The sequence below is a fragment of the Numida meleagris genome, chromosome 3 (genome assembly GCF_002078875.1).
Source record: "Numida meleagris isolate 19003 breed g44 Domestic line chromosome 3, NumMel1.0, whole genome shotgun sequence".
Classification (NCBI taxonomy): domain Eukaryota; kingdom Metazoa; phylum Chordata; class Aves; order Galliformes; family Numididae; genus Numida; species Numida meleagris.
Genome location: NC_034411.1, coordinates 102,812,290 through 102,826,484, shown reverse-complemented (window position 1 = coordinate 102,826,484; position 14,195 = coordinate 102,812,290). Strand labels below are relative to the sequence as shown.

General features: G+C 44.4%; 1 protein-coding gene across 3 annotated transcripts in view; it reads left to right on the top strand.

Annotated features, from left to right (window-relative positions):
• HS1BP3 (HCLS1 binding protein 3) overlaps positions 1–14,195 on the top strand; it is a 49,393-nt gene that overhangs the window by 23,271 nt on the left and 11,927 nt on the right. For all 3 annotated transcript variants that reach the window (XM_021390692.1, XM_021390691.1, XM_021390690.1), the window contains exons 5-6: positions 12,356–12,507; positions 13,020–13,155. In XM_021390692.1, the coding sequence (XP_021246367.1) occupies positions 12,356–12,507; positions 13,020–13,155 (288 nt within the window). The remainder of the gene's footprint in view (positions 1–12,355; positions 12,508–13,019; positions 13,156–14,195) is intronic.

Here is a 14,195-nt window from a genome sequence, read left to right as displayed (position 1 = left end):
AGTCTTGCTTGTTTTTTCATCTGATGCTGTCAAGTTCCTAAATCAGCAGACTTAATAAAACCACTGATCCCTTCTCCCCGTGGATCTACTCAGAACTTTCTGTCTTGTTTTCAAAGGATCAAAGAACGGGCTTTTGGAAAACCATTTTTGGAAGCAGTCTGTAAAACCTTACAAAAAATACATGAATTGGCCATTGTAACTATATGCTAGTACTAATTAACACACCTGGGACATCACATACTCTTGCTCCTGCCTTTTGCAGTAGTTGGCCAGCTCTGGAATCATATGAAGTGCCAGCAAAAAAGAGGAATGTGCTTACAGACAGACACGTGTCTGGGACTCAGCAGCTCTTCATTCTGCCTTTGAATTTCTCAGGTCACATCTTGGGCACAGTGCTTGAAAGTTTCATCCCTCCGTTATCCCTTTGATGAAAGGAATAAAACTGATTCTGTCAGCCTGCCTGGAGAAAAGTTCATCTTTGCAAAGAAATGTAACATTCAGGTGGCTCTTAGTGGCATTTGTCACTGAAGTGAAAGAAAGGCTTTCTATTCCTTGCCATAAATTCTGGATAAGACTCAAAACCTTTCTTTTTGTGTTGCCTGAGATGCCCAGTCATGTCCACGTCCACGGGCTGGATTTGTCAGCACAGTGATGTACACAGCTGCAGAGGCAATTTGACTGTGACTAGACAAGTAAATAAAAGTGGACAGAGCATGTAGACCTGCACTGACTAAATCCTAGCTGAAATCTTACGCTCCCCAGAGCAAGCTAGCCACAACCAAAATGGAAAGGACCCTGAGCTTGTACTGAACCTTAAACTATGTCCAGTGATGTAGTTTAATCTGGGAAAGCATTAACTAACCTGGGACAAATTCATGCCAGGGAGCATGCTAACAACTCACTAGATAACCTCGGTGTGCCAAGGGTGTTTTGCAGTGAGCGTGCAGCCTGGCTATGGTGCTTCAGATCAGGTAGTGGTCTTTGGCTGATGGTGGGCACGGCTCAGGAGCTGGCTCAGGGCTGCATAGGTGCAGCCAGCCCGTGTTGGAGCAGAGTTCAGCTGTGGTACAAGCCATGGTGTGTCAATGGGCTGGAAAAAGGTCTCGACTTGGGTTACTGGTAGTATAGGCTATTTTCTGAGGTCTGCTCTCTGACCCGTGATTCTTCTCTCATAACTACTACCGACTTGGCACGGTTCACAAACTGGTCAGAGTGAGTTGAATGGAAGATTTCCAAACCTCTTCTCTGCCTTGCTTTATTGCTTTTTGTCTATAATAGCATCTGAGGCATTTCTGGAGGCATCATTAAGCACAAAACACAGTGTCTTGCCCTCAAAACCGCCTTACAACATTATCTAGACCCATTTGCTAAAGATGTCTCATTTTTCATCTGTGTGATGGGTTATCTGCCAGCATTAGTTGTTCCTGTGTATAAAAGTCTTGTCCTGCAAACTTGTTCCTGTGCCATCCGTCTTTCATGTCTTGGTTTGTGAGTGACAGAGGCTTGGCCTCACTGTTCCTGTAATATAAAAAAAAAAATTGATATGTTCTTATGAGGCCTCTGAGGGCTAAGCCTCCCTTCCTCTCTCGGGGGCTGTTAAAGCAAACCCTTATCTAATCAGGAGTTGTTTTTATTTGTTCAGTGGTGCTGCCAAGAGACGAGGGCAGTGCCACACAATGCAAGATGCTCAGACAGGAAGGAGAAGCATGTGGTCCAGAGCTGCTGGCCAAGTTCTCAGAGGAATTAGTTTCAATTCTGCTTCAAAGACATCCTGTTTAGGCTGTAACCAGCTCACTTCTGTTTTCTGGGACCTTGCTGTGTTCCCAGTCTGTAAAAGAAGAGTATTGGCATTCCCTGCTGCAGTGGGGTGCGGTGAGAGTCAGCTCTGAATGGTTGTGAGGTGATTGGGTGCTATCCAAATGTTGCTGTCTGTTGGCAACAGTCCTCTCAGTTGCCTTTGGGAGGCGGTGGGAAACATAACCCGGCCTGTCGTACCCCTTAACTGTGCACCCTCACAGAGGATCGTGCTCAGTTTGCCAGGCGCCTGCCAGCTGTTGGCATAGCACCATTGCTCAAGAGAGGGGAGGCATCATGCTCCTCTGTGCCCTACAGACAGGCGTTACTGATGGATGTTGTGAAGATTGCCAGGGTATCCTTAAGCCCAGGGGACAAATGGGTGAAGGACAGTCTCCCTTCTGCTCTCTGCTTATCTGTTCTCCATGGGAGGGGCTGCTACCCAGGACCTCTCACCGAAGCCATTTCGAAAAGGCAGCACGGGGCACAACTGCACCAGGTTTGTCTCTGTACACAGTCCTCTGGCAGTATCTCATCAAGCTTTGCACCTTCAAACACCACCACGCACCTTCTTCCTATGCCTGGGGCTCATCATAAGCACCTTGTGTTTCAAGCTATCGCTCTGCAGGGCTCTAGCACAACCCTCATGTTATTTCAAGCACTTTGAAATGAGTATCAGACACAGAATAATTACAGGGGTGCTACATGGAGAAAGGGAAGACCCAATGCCAAGTGCATGCAGCCTCAGCCTTGTTTTGCCAAGCAGGGTAGGTGTATGTGCTGCTTCCTGCTGTGGGATTCTGCCAGCTGAGGAAGGTGGGCAGCCTCGAACCCCTTTCTTTCACTGAGGAGATCCCAGACAGGTAGCAGTGTCCTCACTTGGGGGTGTGAAGGAAGACGAACAGAGCCAGAAGCAGCAGACAGGAGATGGGTGGGCAGTGCAGAGTGATTTGGTGAGAGGCACAAGGCAGCCCCAGGAGTCAGTGCCTGGCAGTGTGGCAGCGCTTCCTGGACTGCATGTTTACAGCTCGCTGTGTTGGTTCTCTCTCCTAGCCATGTGGCATGTGAAGGGGCTGCTGTAGCATTTCTCCTGATGAACCCAGGTCCTGAAGTGTCCTGGGGATACGTTTTCAGTCTAGAAATCATCATTCTTTCCTCCAGCATTGCCACAGGCATTGTAACAGCAGGGAGGACAAGCTTGAAACGTTGTGCAGTTATTTGTAATTGCTACTCCCCTGCTGTCCTCAGCATCATTTATCACTTTTCCACTAGCCCCTCTTCCTGACACAGATCAGTGATAAATTCCTGCTCCCTCTCTGTTTTCAACAGAAGTTCCCCCTTACCGAACTTCAGTTAGTTTCTCACCTCTCTCCCACTTACTGTACGGCTTAATTGTACCAGATTCTCCACAGATATAAAATGGCGTAACTGGTATACTTTGAGTCCTGTCAGGATTTGTGAATCAGCACACTGCCCCAGAAGATCAGGTTACTTGCCCAGGCTCACACTTGAGTCAACAGCAGCTAATTCTGGAAAGAGCTCTCTGGAGCCCTCTCTGCTTTCCACTTTTTGTCTCTGCGCAGGGCTGAAACCTCGTAGAATCACAGAATATCCTGAGTTGCAAGGAGCCCATAAAGATCACTGAGTCCAACACCTGGCTCTACACAGGACCACCCAAAATCAATCCTTACGTTTGAGTGCATTGTCCACTGTGGCAAATGAACCCCTAAGCTGCACTCCCTGTTCCATTTTCCCTGCTGCAGCCCTTGCAGTGCGTGGATCCCCAGCATTTCTAATGCGGGCAGCCCCAGGGGAGGCAGCTGGTGGTAGCACATAGTCAGGCAGCTAAGTAGGAGCAAGGAGCAGGGCCTATAATGAATCACTTGGGTGGAGCTGCAGGCTCTGGTGCAAGGTAGTAATTCTCTGGGGATATGAGATGATAGCTGGAGGCCTCGCTGAGATCATCCATGTGCCATCTCTGAAAAGCGCTGTGGGAGTAGCAAGCAGCGCTCCAAGTGAGCAGAGTTCTGAGAGATTTTTGTCAATAGGATTTTAGAATACTGCTATGGCTGTTAACACCAGTGCTGAGCTGGTTCTCATGCACGAGCCAGAATGCTTGTAAAGGCTTCTGATTTCTTTTGCATTCAGCGACGTGCTCGTGGATTGCTCACCTTTACCAGTTTTCGGCCATCCAGCGCCTGACCTCTGCAATGTGCTCACAGTGTTTCCCAAGCAAACCCCCCCACGGCACCTGGCAGGCAGCTGCTGAGTGCACTGAGCGCAGAGCCGAAATCACTGGTGTTGCAAAAGCTTGTGTGCTGAGAAGTCAGGGCAGTTAGTGTCATCTGAAATCATTAGCGACAAAAATGTAAGCAGGAATCCAATTTAAAAAAAATGGAGATCTATGTCAGCTATTTTTCTGCTTGCAACAGAAAGAAGCCCCTCGGCAGCTGCCTCTGCAGAACCTCAGTGTCTCACTTAGGAGGAGAGGTCTGTGTCTCTGCTCCCCAGTGCCTGCAGTCTGACCTCCAGCAATGTCTGCAACGTCAGAAGGAGCACTTGCTTCGTGCAGTAGGCGTATCTGTGGCCTGGGGAATATTTCACCCAGAGCAATTTTATTTTACCTCTGTTGAAAAAAAATGTAAACCACCTCTAGATAGGAAAGTCACATTTTATTTTTATGGAAGAGGCTTTGATCTCACGATCAGCAGGAGAAGCAGCAGAGGAGCACAGGGCCGCATCTCAACAGCGGGATCATTTAGTTCTGACAGTGACTCCCTGTGTCCTTCCCTTGTTGCTCCCCGTGGAGCCACCTCCACATTGTGCTGGTAGGGTTGTGTTACCCACAGCATGGCAGGCAGAGCAGCACAGGGAAATAGTGACCTCTGTGACAGCAGGATGGGGGGAATCCTGGGGAAGGGAAGGCAATTGAAAACCAGGCTGAAACCTGTCACCCTTCCTTGGGCTCAGTGGAGACATTTCTATAGCGATCTGCCTTTGAGAACTAATCCTGCCTGGCTACTGGTGGAATCTGCTCCATGCTTTGGTAACCAGCACTTTGGATGTGGTGAGGGGGGAATTATCCTGAAGCAGCACTGCAGTGGGAGTTGTCTGCTGCTGAGGAGCACAAAATGAGGCCACGAGGCTGCCGAACACAGGTAGGTGGCAGGAGGTGCCAATGGATACGATGGCATTCTGTTGGTGAGGAAGATAAGGTAACACAAAACAAAACTTTTGCGGAGTAGATGTAGAATGGCCACAGGCTGCTCATCCTAGCGAGGAAGCACCAACTTCTCGCAGGTCCTGTTGATTGACGGTTGTGAGTGCCCAGCACTCCTGGAGATAGAGTGTCACCTACTCACCTGTTCTGTGCTTTTCAGAAATTATTCAAGTATGTCTAACAAGAGGCTATGGTGATATATTCCTGTGAGTGTTTTTTTTTATTATTTTAGCGTTGAAGAAACCGGTTACTTCTCCAAATCAATCGCTGTTTGCCTTTATCCCTTTGGTTTTAAGAATCCTTGTGACAACATTCAGGGTAACTGTTGCTCTAAATTCAGAGACTTCTGAATGTGCCAGCAATCTATTTCCAAAATTTAAAGTTCAAAAGTATCTGAGGTATAGAAAGTACAGAAATTTGCAGCATGACCTCTGGTTATCAGCCATATTTTGGATACTTCCATTACCATAAATTCCCCATTTGTCAGGCCTTTTTTCTTGTTTGCTCCTGAGTCTGTTGAGCATGTGACAGATACATGCTCACCACCCAGTTTTTTTTTGCACCCTCTTCATTTCAACACGGTTCACTTTGCTTGTAAAGCTGCTCAATTTTGTGAATAATGTCTCGTAAAGGGACAATGTTGACAGACTGATCTCATTACAGTTGTCATATATATATTCTTGTCACGTGGCACATTGTTTTGCTGAGTTATACTGAATGTAGACACCACTTTGCAGGCATGCAACAGGGCACTTACCCACAGATTTCCTGTCTCAGGAGCTACAGACTAATAGCAGTTAAAATCAGTGCAAGAGAATGGATTTTTTAGTTAAGACTGTAATTTTTATAGGGTCAAAGCATAGATCTGGGGAACCTTGAAGGAGATAGATCAAAGACTAACATCTGGTAGAGTGCACTGAGCCCAAACTGTCCTTCGTAAGTTCTTCCATGTAAAGCTTCCTTTCAGAGAAAGATTTTATGTTTGTTTAAAATTAAACATGAAAATGAGCTTGTCAACATCCTTGTTTATTTTTGGTGCTCAGTAAATTACAGCTGGTTATTATTTTTGATCAGCTTCAAACTCTTCCTTTTCTCTTCCTTTGCTGATTTGCCTATTGTTATTTATGCTTAATTTCATCCTTTTCTTTCCTTCCCCTCCCCCCTGTTTTTTCCCCATTTTCCCATTGCAGCATCCTGTTTCCCCTTTACTTGCAGCCTCTGGGCTTTTTCAAAAGCCCGATTAGACCAACTATGGAAATGCTTAGAACTGAAGCAGAAAAAGAAAAGATCAGAGTGGAGGTCTGGAGGGAAAAGGTACACGATGCAGACGAGGGGAATAGAGTGCTAAAGATGACCAAGAGGGCCAACTGTCGATCTGGAAGATAATGCAATACTGCAGATCCTGGAGATGGAGCAAGAAGGTGCCTGATACCGGCCAGAAACTTGGAGAAATGGATTGAGGAGGGATGACAAGGGGAAAGAGGCAATACTGGGCAGAAATTCCAAGGACTTGGCACAGGGAAAAGAGAAAGTGCTCCAGGAGGGGGAAGCAGAGAAGAAATCAATGCTTTTCTTCTTTTGTCGATTTGAAATTGCATTCTACCAAGCATACAAATAGAGAATTAAAGGCATAAACAAAGTGTTACGTGCCAAGCCCTGATACTGGTTCTTGCCTTGCTGTTGTTTTAATAATCCATAGGCTGCTAAGCAAGACACAAGTTTCTCTTCTCCTCATCCCACCACAGCAGTGGAGAAGAACAAAAAGAAAGCCTTCTGGTTTCATCCCTCCTTGCTTGGTGCATCTGGGCACCTAAGTAAGATGCAGAGATATCTCAGGCTCTCTCTGCAGAGGAGCAGATCCCTGCAATGCTGCAGTGAGCTCCGTGTCAGCAGATGGTGGGTAACAGTGCTCCCATTGTCCTGGTCTTGTTTTGGAGGAAAAAGATGGAAAGTCTCTGTCCTTGGATAAGGTATCATTATTAACCAATCCTGTAGTCATAAAAAACAAAGCAATGGCATGATTCTGGCAATAATCCAGCAGCTGAATGCTCTTTTAATTAATTATTTTATCTCACATATCTTTGACTTTACCCAGCATCTTGGCAGTGTTCGTCAGCCCACGCTTCTTTGCAATGTACTGTCCGAACATTAGCTTTAATTTTAGCCCTCTGTAACCTCCCTGAAGTCTAAAATGTGTTGAGTAGATTTATCAAGGGTACAGAAAGATGCTTGGCCTTTTTTTTTCCAAAGCACGTTTGTGCATGTTAGCTGGTATTGCATATTTGAAAACGTGCAGCATTAACATGGATGTTAGAACTCTTTCACTGTCATTAGAAACCCTGAAGGAACCATTCTGCTGCTTTGTAGATAAAATCCCAAATATTTGTGAGTATTTCTGAATTTTTCACAGCATTATTGGCACTATTGGCAACCACTTGATTGTGGTTGTCTTGTTGGGAACCAGTGGCCTTGCTGAGGTTTAATTTGGTCATAATTATATTTAAAACTTATTTTTTGTTGTCCTTAACTTGTTTCAACAAGTTGCACGTTCTGGTTTAGTCTAGAAGATCAAATGTACACGATACCAAATTTTCCTTTGCAGTCCTCTGTGTTGCCCTTGCTCCCTAGCTGGTCATACTAGTGCCTGGGAGTTTTATTAGTTATTTAGAGGAAAACTCTGTAGGAGGCGCTTCTATATTATGATTTTTCCGTACAAGCTGTGTACTAAACAACAGTTGTCAATCTGTGGTCTTGTTGGCCATTTTTGATTTCTACATACATGCATCGAAAAAGGGTATCACCAGAAAGTGTAAGGACAGTGTAAAAACTGCGTGGCTTCTTTTATTTGAAGAATAGGTTCTCCTGGGTGCGGAGCCCTTAGAAAATTCTCTTCCCAAAAGCAGGTCCCTAGATGGGAGCTGAAGATGTAGTCCTTCAGGCTTTCTTTCTGTCTGTTGCTCTGTTGGAACAATAGCCCAAAGCTCGCCTAATCTGGGGGATGGAGCAGGAGAAACTTCCCCTGCAATTTAATGCTCTTCTTCCACATGATTTCTAATAGGAGGTTTACTCCATCTATTAACATTATCTTATTTTGGGACATGCCAGGGCCATTTAAAGCTCTGCAAGTCACTGTGATGCCTGGAAGAAAAAGATGACTGTGTGAGGTGAAATATCCCTGCGGCCAGCACTTGTCACGGTTGCTTAATGCCTCATGCCAGGCTGTGCTGAGCTAGCTGCCTTCGAGTTTCTATTCTGCATCCCTTGCCCAAAGCGGATGAGAATGACCCCTTTTGTCCTGTCTGTTATTATCAGGCAGCTATGGAAAATGAGCACTGCTGAATGAAAAGAAAGCAGCAGATGACATTTTGTTTTCTGGGTGAGCTAGTGTATAGGATCTTTGTTTTCCCAGAAATGGTTTTCAAGAAGATGTGCTAATATTGCTGCTGCTTTAGCAGGAGATCTTTTGTTCAAGCCTGAATGTGGATGTGTGGGAGGTGGGGTGCATTTATATCACTGAGCTCTTCCCTTGTAAAATCTCACGGGTTCCTAAAATATGAGTACATGTATTTTGAGTAAATCTTTTTTTTATATGTAACATTCCTTTCCTGGAGCATAATCTTATTCCTGTAAAAAAGAAACAGTCATATTTTCAGGACAGTAAGTTCAGAGCATTTTTGTCTGTCTGTGTACTGAGATGGTACTTAGTCTGAATCACAGAAGGCTAAGTATACGCAGCAGTAAGTATAAGTATTACATGTATTTTAACTCAGTAGTGAGAATGGGCTAGGGACCTCTGTGCCAACCACAGCAGCCAAGCAGAGTTACAGAGCCCAGCTCTGTGATTTAAGCTGTGTGTCACCAAGAGTTAGGCGCAGAGATCCAGCATTTCAAAACACAGCAACTGCACATGGAGTGTCTTAGTCATCCTCGTTGCTGTTCTCTGCAGCTGACCAGAACGCTTTTCTGCATTATTGATGTGCCAGTGAGACAGAGAGGCTGCCAAGCAAGTGACCTACATTGTGTCTGTAAACAATGACAGGAGAACTGCTCTGAAAAAATGCGCTACTTTTGAAAGTGAGTATCTCCTGCGTTCAGAGTGCTGCTGACATTTTCACAGGTGACCTGAGAATCACAAAGGGGCTGGGAATCTCAGCTGGATTTTCAAGTGTACCAGTTACCTGACTAGGAGCATTCGCATTCCCTAATTTTTGGTCAGTCTCTTCAAATCAGTGAAAGTTTACGACTGGTTTGGTTTTCATTAAGATTCTTAAAGTTAACTGCAGTGAATTTTCCACCTTTCACTTGTTCCAGCAGCACAGAAATAAGCAATGACGTGGGTCATTTTATGCCAGCTGGATGCAGGTAGTTTCAGAATGTCTCAGGTCAGGGGTATCGTGAGCATCAAGGTAGCCATCTTACAGCTCCTCCTCTGCGTGCCCAGCAGCATGTAGGTTCACCACCAGCTTGGTGCAGGCTGTCCCTGGGCCCCTGCTGTGGGGAGCTGGCAGGAGTGTGGAGAGGGGTGCGTGGGCAGGCAGAGCCGCCTCTTGTAACACACGCTGAGGCCGGCTGAAGCCGATTGTGGAGGCAGAGCCTCAGACAGACTCCGAAGCTTCTCACACACCCGTTCTCGTCTGTTAACCTCTGCTCGCAGCGTACAGCCTGGATGGGCACAGCTAAATACAGAACCGTGGGAATCTTGTTTCCCAATTTGAGACAGACCTCGGCAGAGTCCCTGTATGGATATGCTGGAATGACTTGGCAGTCCAGCTGTGGCTTCTGTAGAAGGGCACTGAGGGGAAATGACTTGGAGGCAGGAAAACAACTTCTTCATGTTCCTGCTGGTAGCACTCGGGCCCTGTGGGTTTGGCCCTCTGCCCTGTAACTGTCAGTGGAGTCCCTTGGCAAAATAGAAAGCAAGACAGTGTAAGTAGGCTGGTCTGATGGCTAGACTCAACAGAGGGTTATTACTAAGGCCTTTGGGTCCAATTCATTTTGTTTTACGTCTTTTTCCTTATGATGTTTGATGGTTCTCCACCCTTCCCTTGATGTTTCCCACCATGCTGGTACTCATTGCTGCAAGTACGTCAGCTAACTGTTGGTATACTGCTTGCTCACTTCAGTGGGGTGGAGAATGTTGCTTGGGCATATGTTGGCTCATGTGTAATACCTGTGGCCTGAGAGGCTCTTAGGCATCTGGAGAACTGTGGTCACACTCTGCATGGACAAGGTATCTTGCCGAAGGCTTTTTGGTACTCCACAGGTTGGCAAATCTTCATCTATGTTATCAGTAACTTCAAAGAATACAGTCCAAGGCACAAATTCTGCAAAGCTTGTTCTGTCCCCAGTAGATTGGACTGTTTTGTGTCTACTAATTCTACTTTTAATCGATTGGCCAGCTCTCTACAACTCATTTTTACTGTTCTTCTGCTTCTGTTCTATATAATTAATCTCATTTTTTTACCTTTTCCTTTGATGTTTAAGCTCATTTGAGTGATAGATTTCTTTCCGTAGTTAATAAAGCAATAATTTTGTGTGGAAATCTCTACTGAAAGCTGTCTGGCTTGTAGGTAGTACTACTTTAGGTTATGAATGTTTTTGGAATAAGGCTCTTTCACAAATGCATCAGTTTGAGACAAGCACTTGGACCCAAAAGCAGCTCAAACTCAGAAGTCATTCAAGGCATATCCATAATGAACATACGTGCAAAAAAGCAAAGCCATGGAAGTGTCTGAAAAAGGAGAGGGGGTGTACTTTAAATAGATCAGCACGCTATCGCTGTCAACTACTGATACCTTTAGTATATTGTTGAGCTGTATTTCCAAATAAGTCTGTATTTCAGTTCTGCATGAGGCTTGTTCTTAGGCCTCTGAAGTGTGGCCTTTCCTGTTGCCAGGAGACGAAGTGATGGTAGCAAGGTAACATCATCCATTAAGTTCTGTTTTGTTGATAATAAACTTGTGGAAATAACTGAAAGTAACTGGACTCCACTCTGCGCATAGCTGTATTCAGACAAGGATTTTACAAGGTTCTTTTATGTAGTTGGAATGTGTATGTAATCTTTTGACCTTAGTTTGCAGTTTTGATGACTATGGCATGTTAAGTGCTGATAATTGGGTTTGCTCTAGGCTGAAACCTGACCTACTCTTAGCAAAGAAGATCAGATCTTCCGTTGTAAGAGGCACTCAAAGGGGCTACCTTAGAAGTGTTAACGCCATGTATGCTAGGAATCAAGATCTCTAAAATATGGCAAATTCATGGGAAGAACGCGGTGTGAATGAATTCTATTTCAGCTCAGTTTGGATTTGACTTTTCATGCAAAGATTTTTGTTCTCAAAGTTTTCTCAAGCTGCCCTACTTGAAAGCTGCCTTGCAGTGGCTAGTGGAACGTAATTCCTGTACATGAGAGTATTAGACACATGCTTTTTGCTCCCGTCCTTGTTTAAGCAATGTTCAAATGATACCTCTAATCCAAAGCAGTTTTCAGCCTCCTTCTCTATCCAGAGGGAAGGGAGAGGGAGATCTTCAGAGATTTATTGCATCCAAATATCAGTGTTCAAAGGAGATGGGATTAGTTATCCTATGGGAATGTCTGTCTCTTTCCATTGAGTAGAGAAGAAGCCTAAAAATTAACTTTATCTCAATGTCAAACTTCTAGAAGGCTGAATGTAGAGGAAGTTAATCCTGTCCTTGGTTTGGGAAAGTACTGAGTGACATTTGTAAATTCTGCAAGTTGCAGTCTGTCCAAAATAATATCTTCCAATCCCCACTTGCTTCAACTTAAAGGTGATGTAGACTCTCTACCATCTCTTTTTTGAGGATGAGGGTGTTCTCATAAAATGGCTGACACTGTGATGAAAGTAGTATGTAGACATCAAACCCAGAGTCAGTGACTGGAAGCGAAGTCAAAGGGATCAGTGCAGTGTCCAGCCTGCACTTTGTTTTTCAAGCCATCCCTTCTCTGTCTGTGACAGCGTTGCTGAAGCTGCCGGCCTTTCTTATTTTAAGCTTTCTCTATGAGAGGAGTAAAGCTGTTTAAAACAAATGTGATCAAGTGATAGTTTTTGCAGTATGGCATTTTTAGCCCTAATCTTCCAGTTCCCATTGAGTTCCTCAGTAGTACCTAAGAATACAAAGTGTGAGTACAGATGGAGTATGTCATGCTAACTAACTACGCAGCTCTATATCTTGTTTCTGCCAGTGACTAACAGATGTGTATGTACCTTCCTCTAATACTTTCCCAGCCTCCATCTATTTTCAGCATATGGGACTTCCTTAGCCATAAATCTTTCTTGTTAAATGAAGAATTGCAGTTGATCTTCTTGTCTCTTATGTTTTTAGAACTAAAAAAACAAAGAAGGCATCTGTTCTTCCAGCCAAGGAAGAGAAGCAGAAATTAATCATTTTTGAAGAGGAAGTAGACCCAAACGAAGGACTGTTTGGCCCAGAGAAAGATTTCTCATCACTTGGTCCCAGGAAGAAGATGAAAGAGAGTAAATCTTTGTTATATTTGTATATAGAGAGTTTGTTTTGTCTAAAGCATGTGTATGACTGGATTTCTAAAATATAGTGATGCAGAGTATACAGGTTAGATGATGTCTTGGAAACGTTAAGGCAAGTTTTATGCTAAAATGTTAAGTCAAAGCTGGGGCAGAACCATCTAGAATCATTTAAATAGAATAAATATGACCTGTAGTTCCCCTGGCTGTTCCCCGTTTACATTTTGGGTTTGGGTAATACAGATTTTTGGAAGCTGGCTGTCATGACAATGGCAAGAGTAGTGTGACCTACGTGCAAGAAGAAAAGCAGATATACCAAGTCCTGAGAGCACAACGTATTACTGCTGTGTTTCCTAGTACTTTGTGGATTGAAAATCGTTGTATAAAAGGAGTTGTCTATGTGATCTTTTTTTCATCCCCTTATTCAGATTCCCTAGGTAGTGTTAATGTGGTTATTGTTCTCTGTAGTACAATTAACTCCACCTTTTACTGGTTTCCCTTTCCAGATGTGAAATTATTTGAAGATCCAGACCTTGGTGGAATGGTAAGATTGGGTGACGCGCTGCTGTTGCCAGCTGCCTGTGAGAAAAGGGAGCACATTCCAAACGCAGGTCCTGAGGAAGACACTGAGGAACTGCTAAGGTATCTGTTTTCTAACATGACACTTCTGCTTTCTCTGAGTGATATACAAGGAGTAAAAATAATTTCCAGTATGAAAAGCAAAAAGCAGACTCAGGATTAACACCCAGAAAAAAGGAGGAATTCTGCTTTAGTGAGCTGAAATCTGTGGTGCTCTTCCCTCTTGCCACAATAGAAATGATTTTCTGCTGGTGGCTCTCAGACCTCCATGGGCAGTTCCAAGGAGAATCCTGTGCCTACCACCACAGCTGTAAAGGACTCTCGTTAAAATCTGTATCGCTCTGTATTGAATTTTTAATCTAGAGGAACAGAGGGCTGGGGCCAGTAGTTACAGGAAGAAGATATGTACTTGCTCTTACACTTGCCTGCTCCCCTGTTAATGTAGCACAGAAACACGGCATCAGCATCACATGTTTTATTCCTGACATGACTCTCACAAGGCAAGTTTGCCTGCACTGATAATCCTCAAGATACCAAGCAGGATGCCAGTGCTCTGAAAGATGGGCATCACCAGGGAATCTGTGCTGCAGTAAAGAGTCAAATTCACGCTGCCTGGATCTCAGGCCAGCATCTGAATGATGAGGCCAACCTATTTTAGGCACCAGTTCTTGCCAGACAACTTCTGTTAGGATGCATGATTTCAACAGTAGGTACTAAGCCCAAGGGAGAGAAGCAGTGTGTGGTTTCCTCTCCTGAAGCAGACAATTTTGCAGGTATTGCTTTTTACCCATGCAAAAGTGCAAACTATCTCAGCAGTAATAACTGCCTTAATTTAAACAGAGGTTAAATTGGGTTAGGTGCCATCTCACATTATATGCTGGCAGCCCACCTGATGTTTATGAAAGCTGATGGGGAAGGACATGACCTAATTCAGTACTGTGGTACACTGGAAGCAAGCATTTTGTGCTTGCAGTGTTTTCATGTTTTCTTTCTTCTCTGCTAACCATCTCAGATTGCTTATATGGCTAGAAGTGCCTGTTTTAATGCAGTCATTGTATTCATTATTCGCAAGTGGAGAGAGTTTCTCCAACTGCCATGTTAAT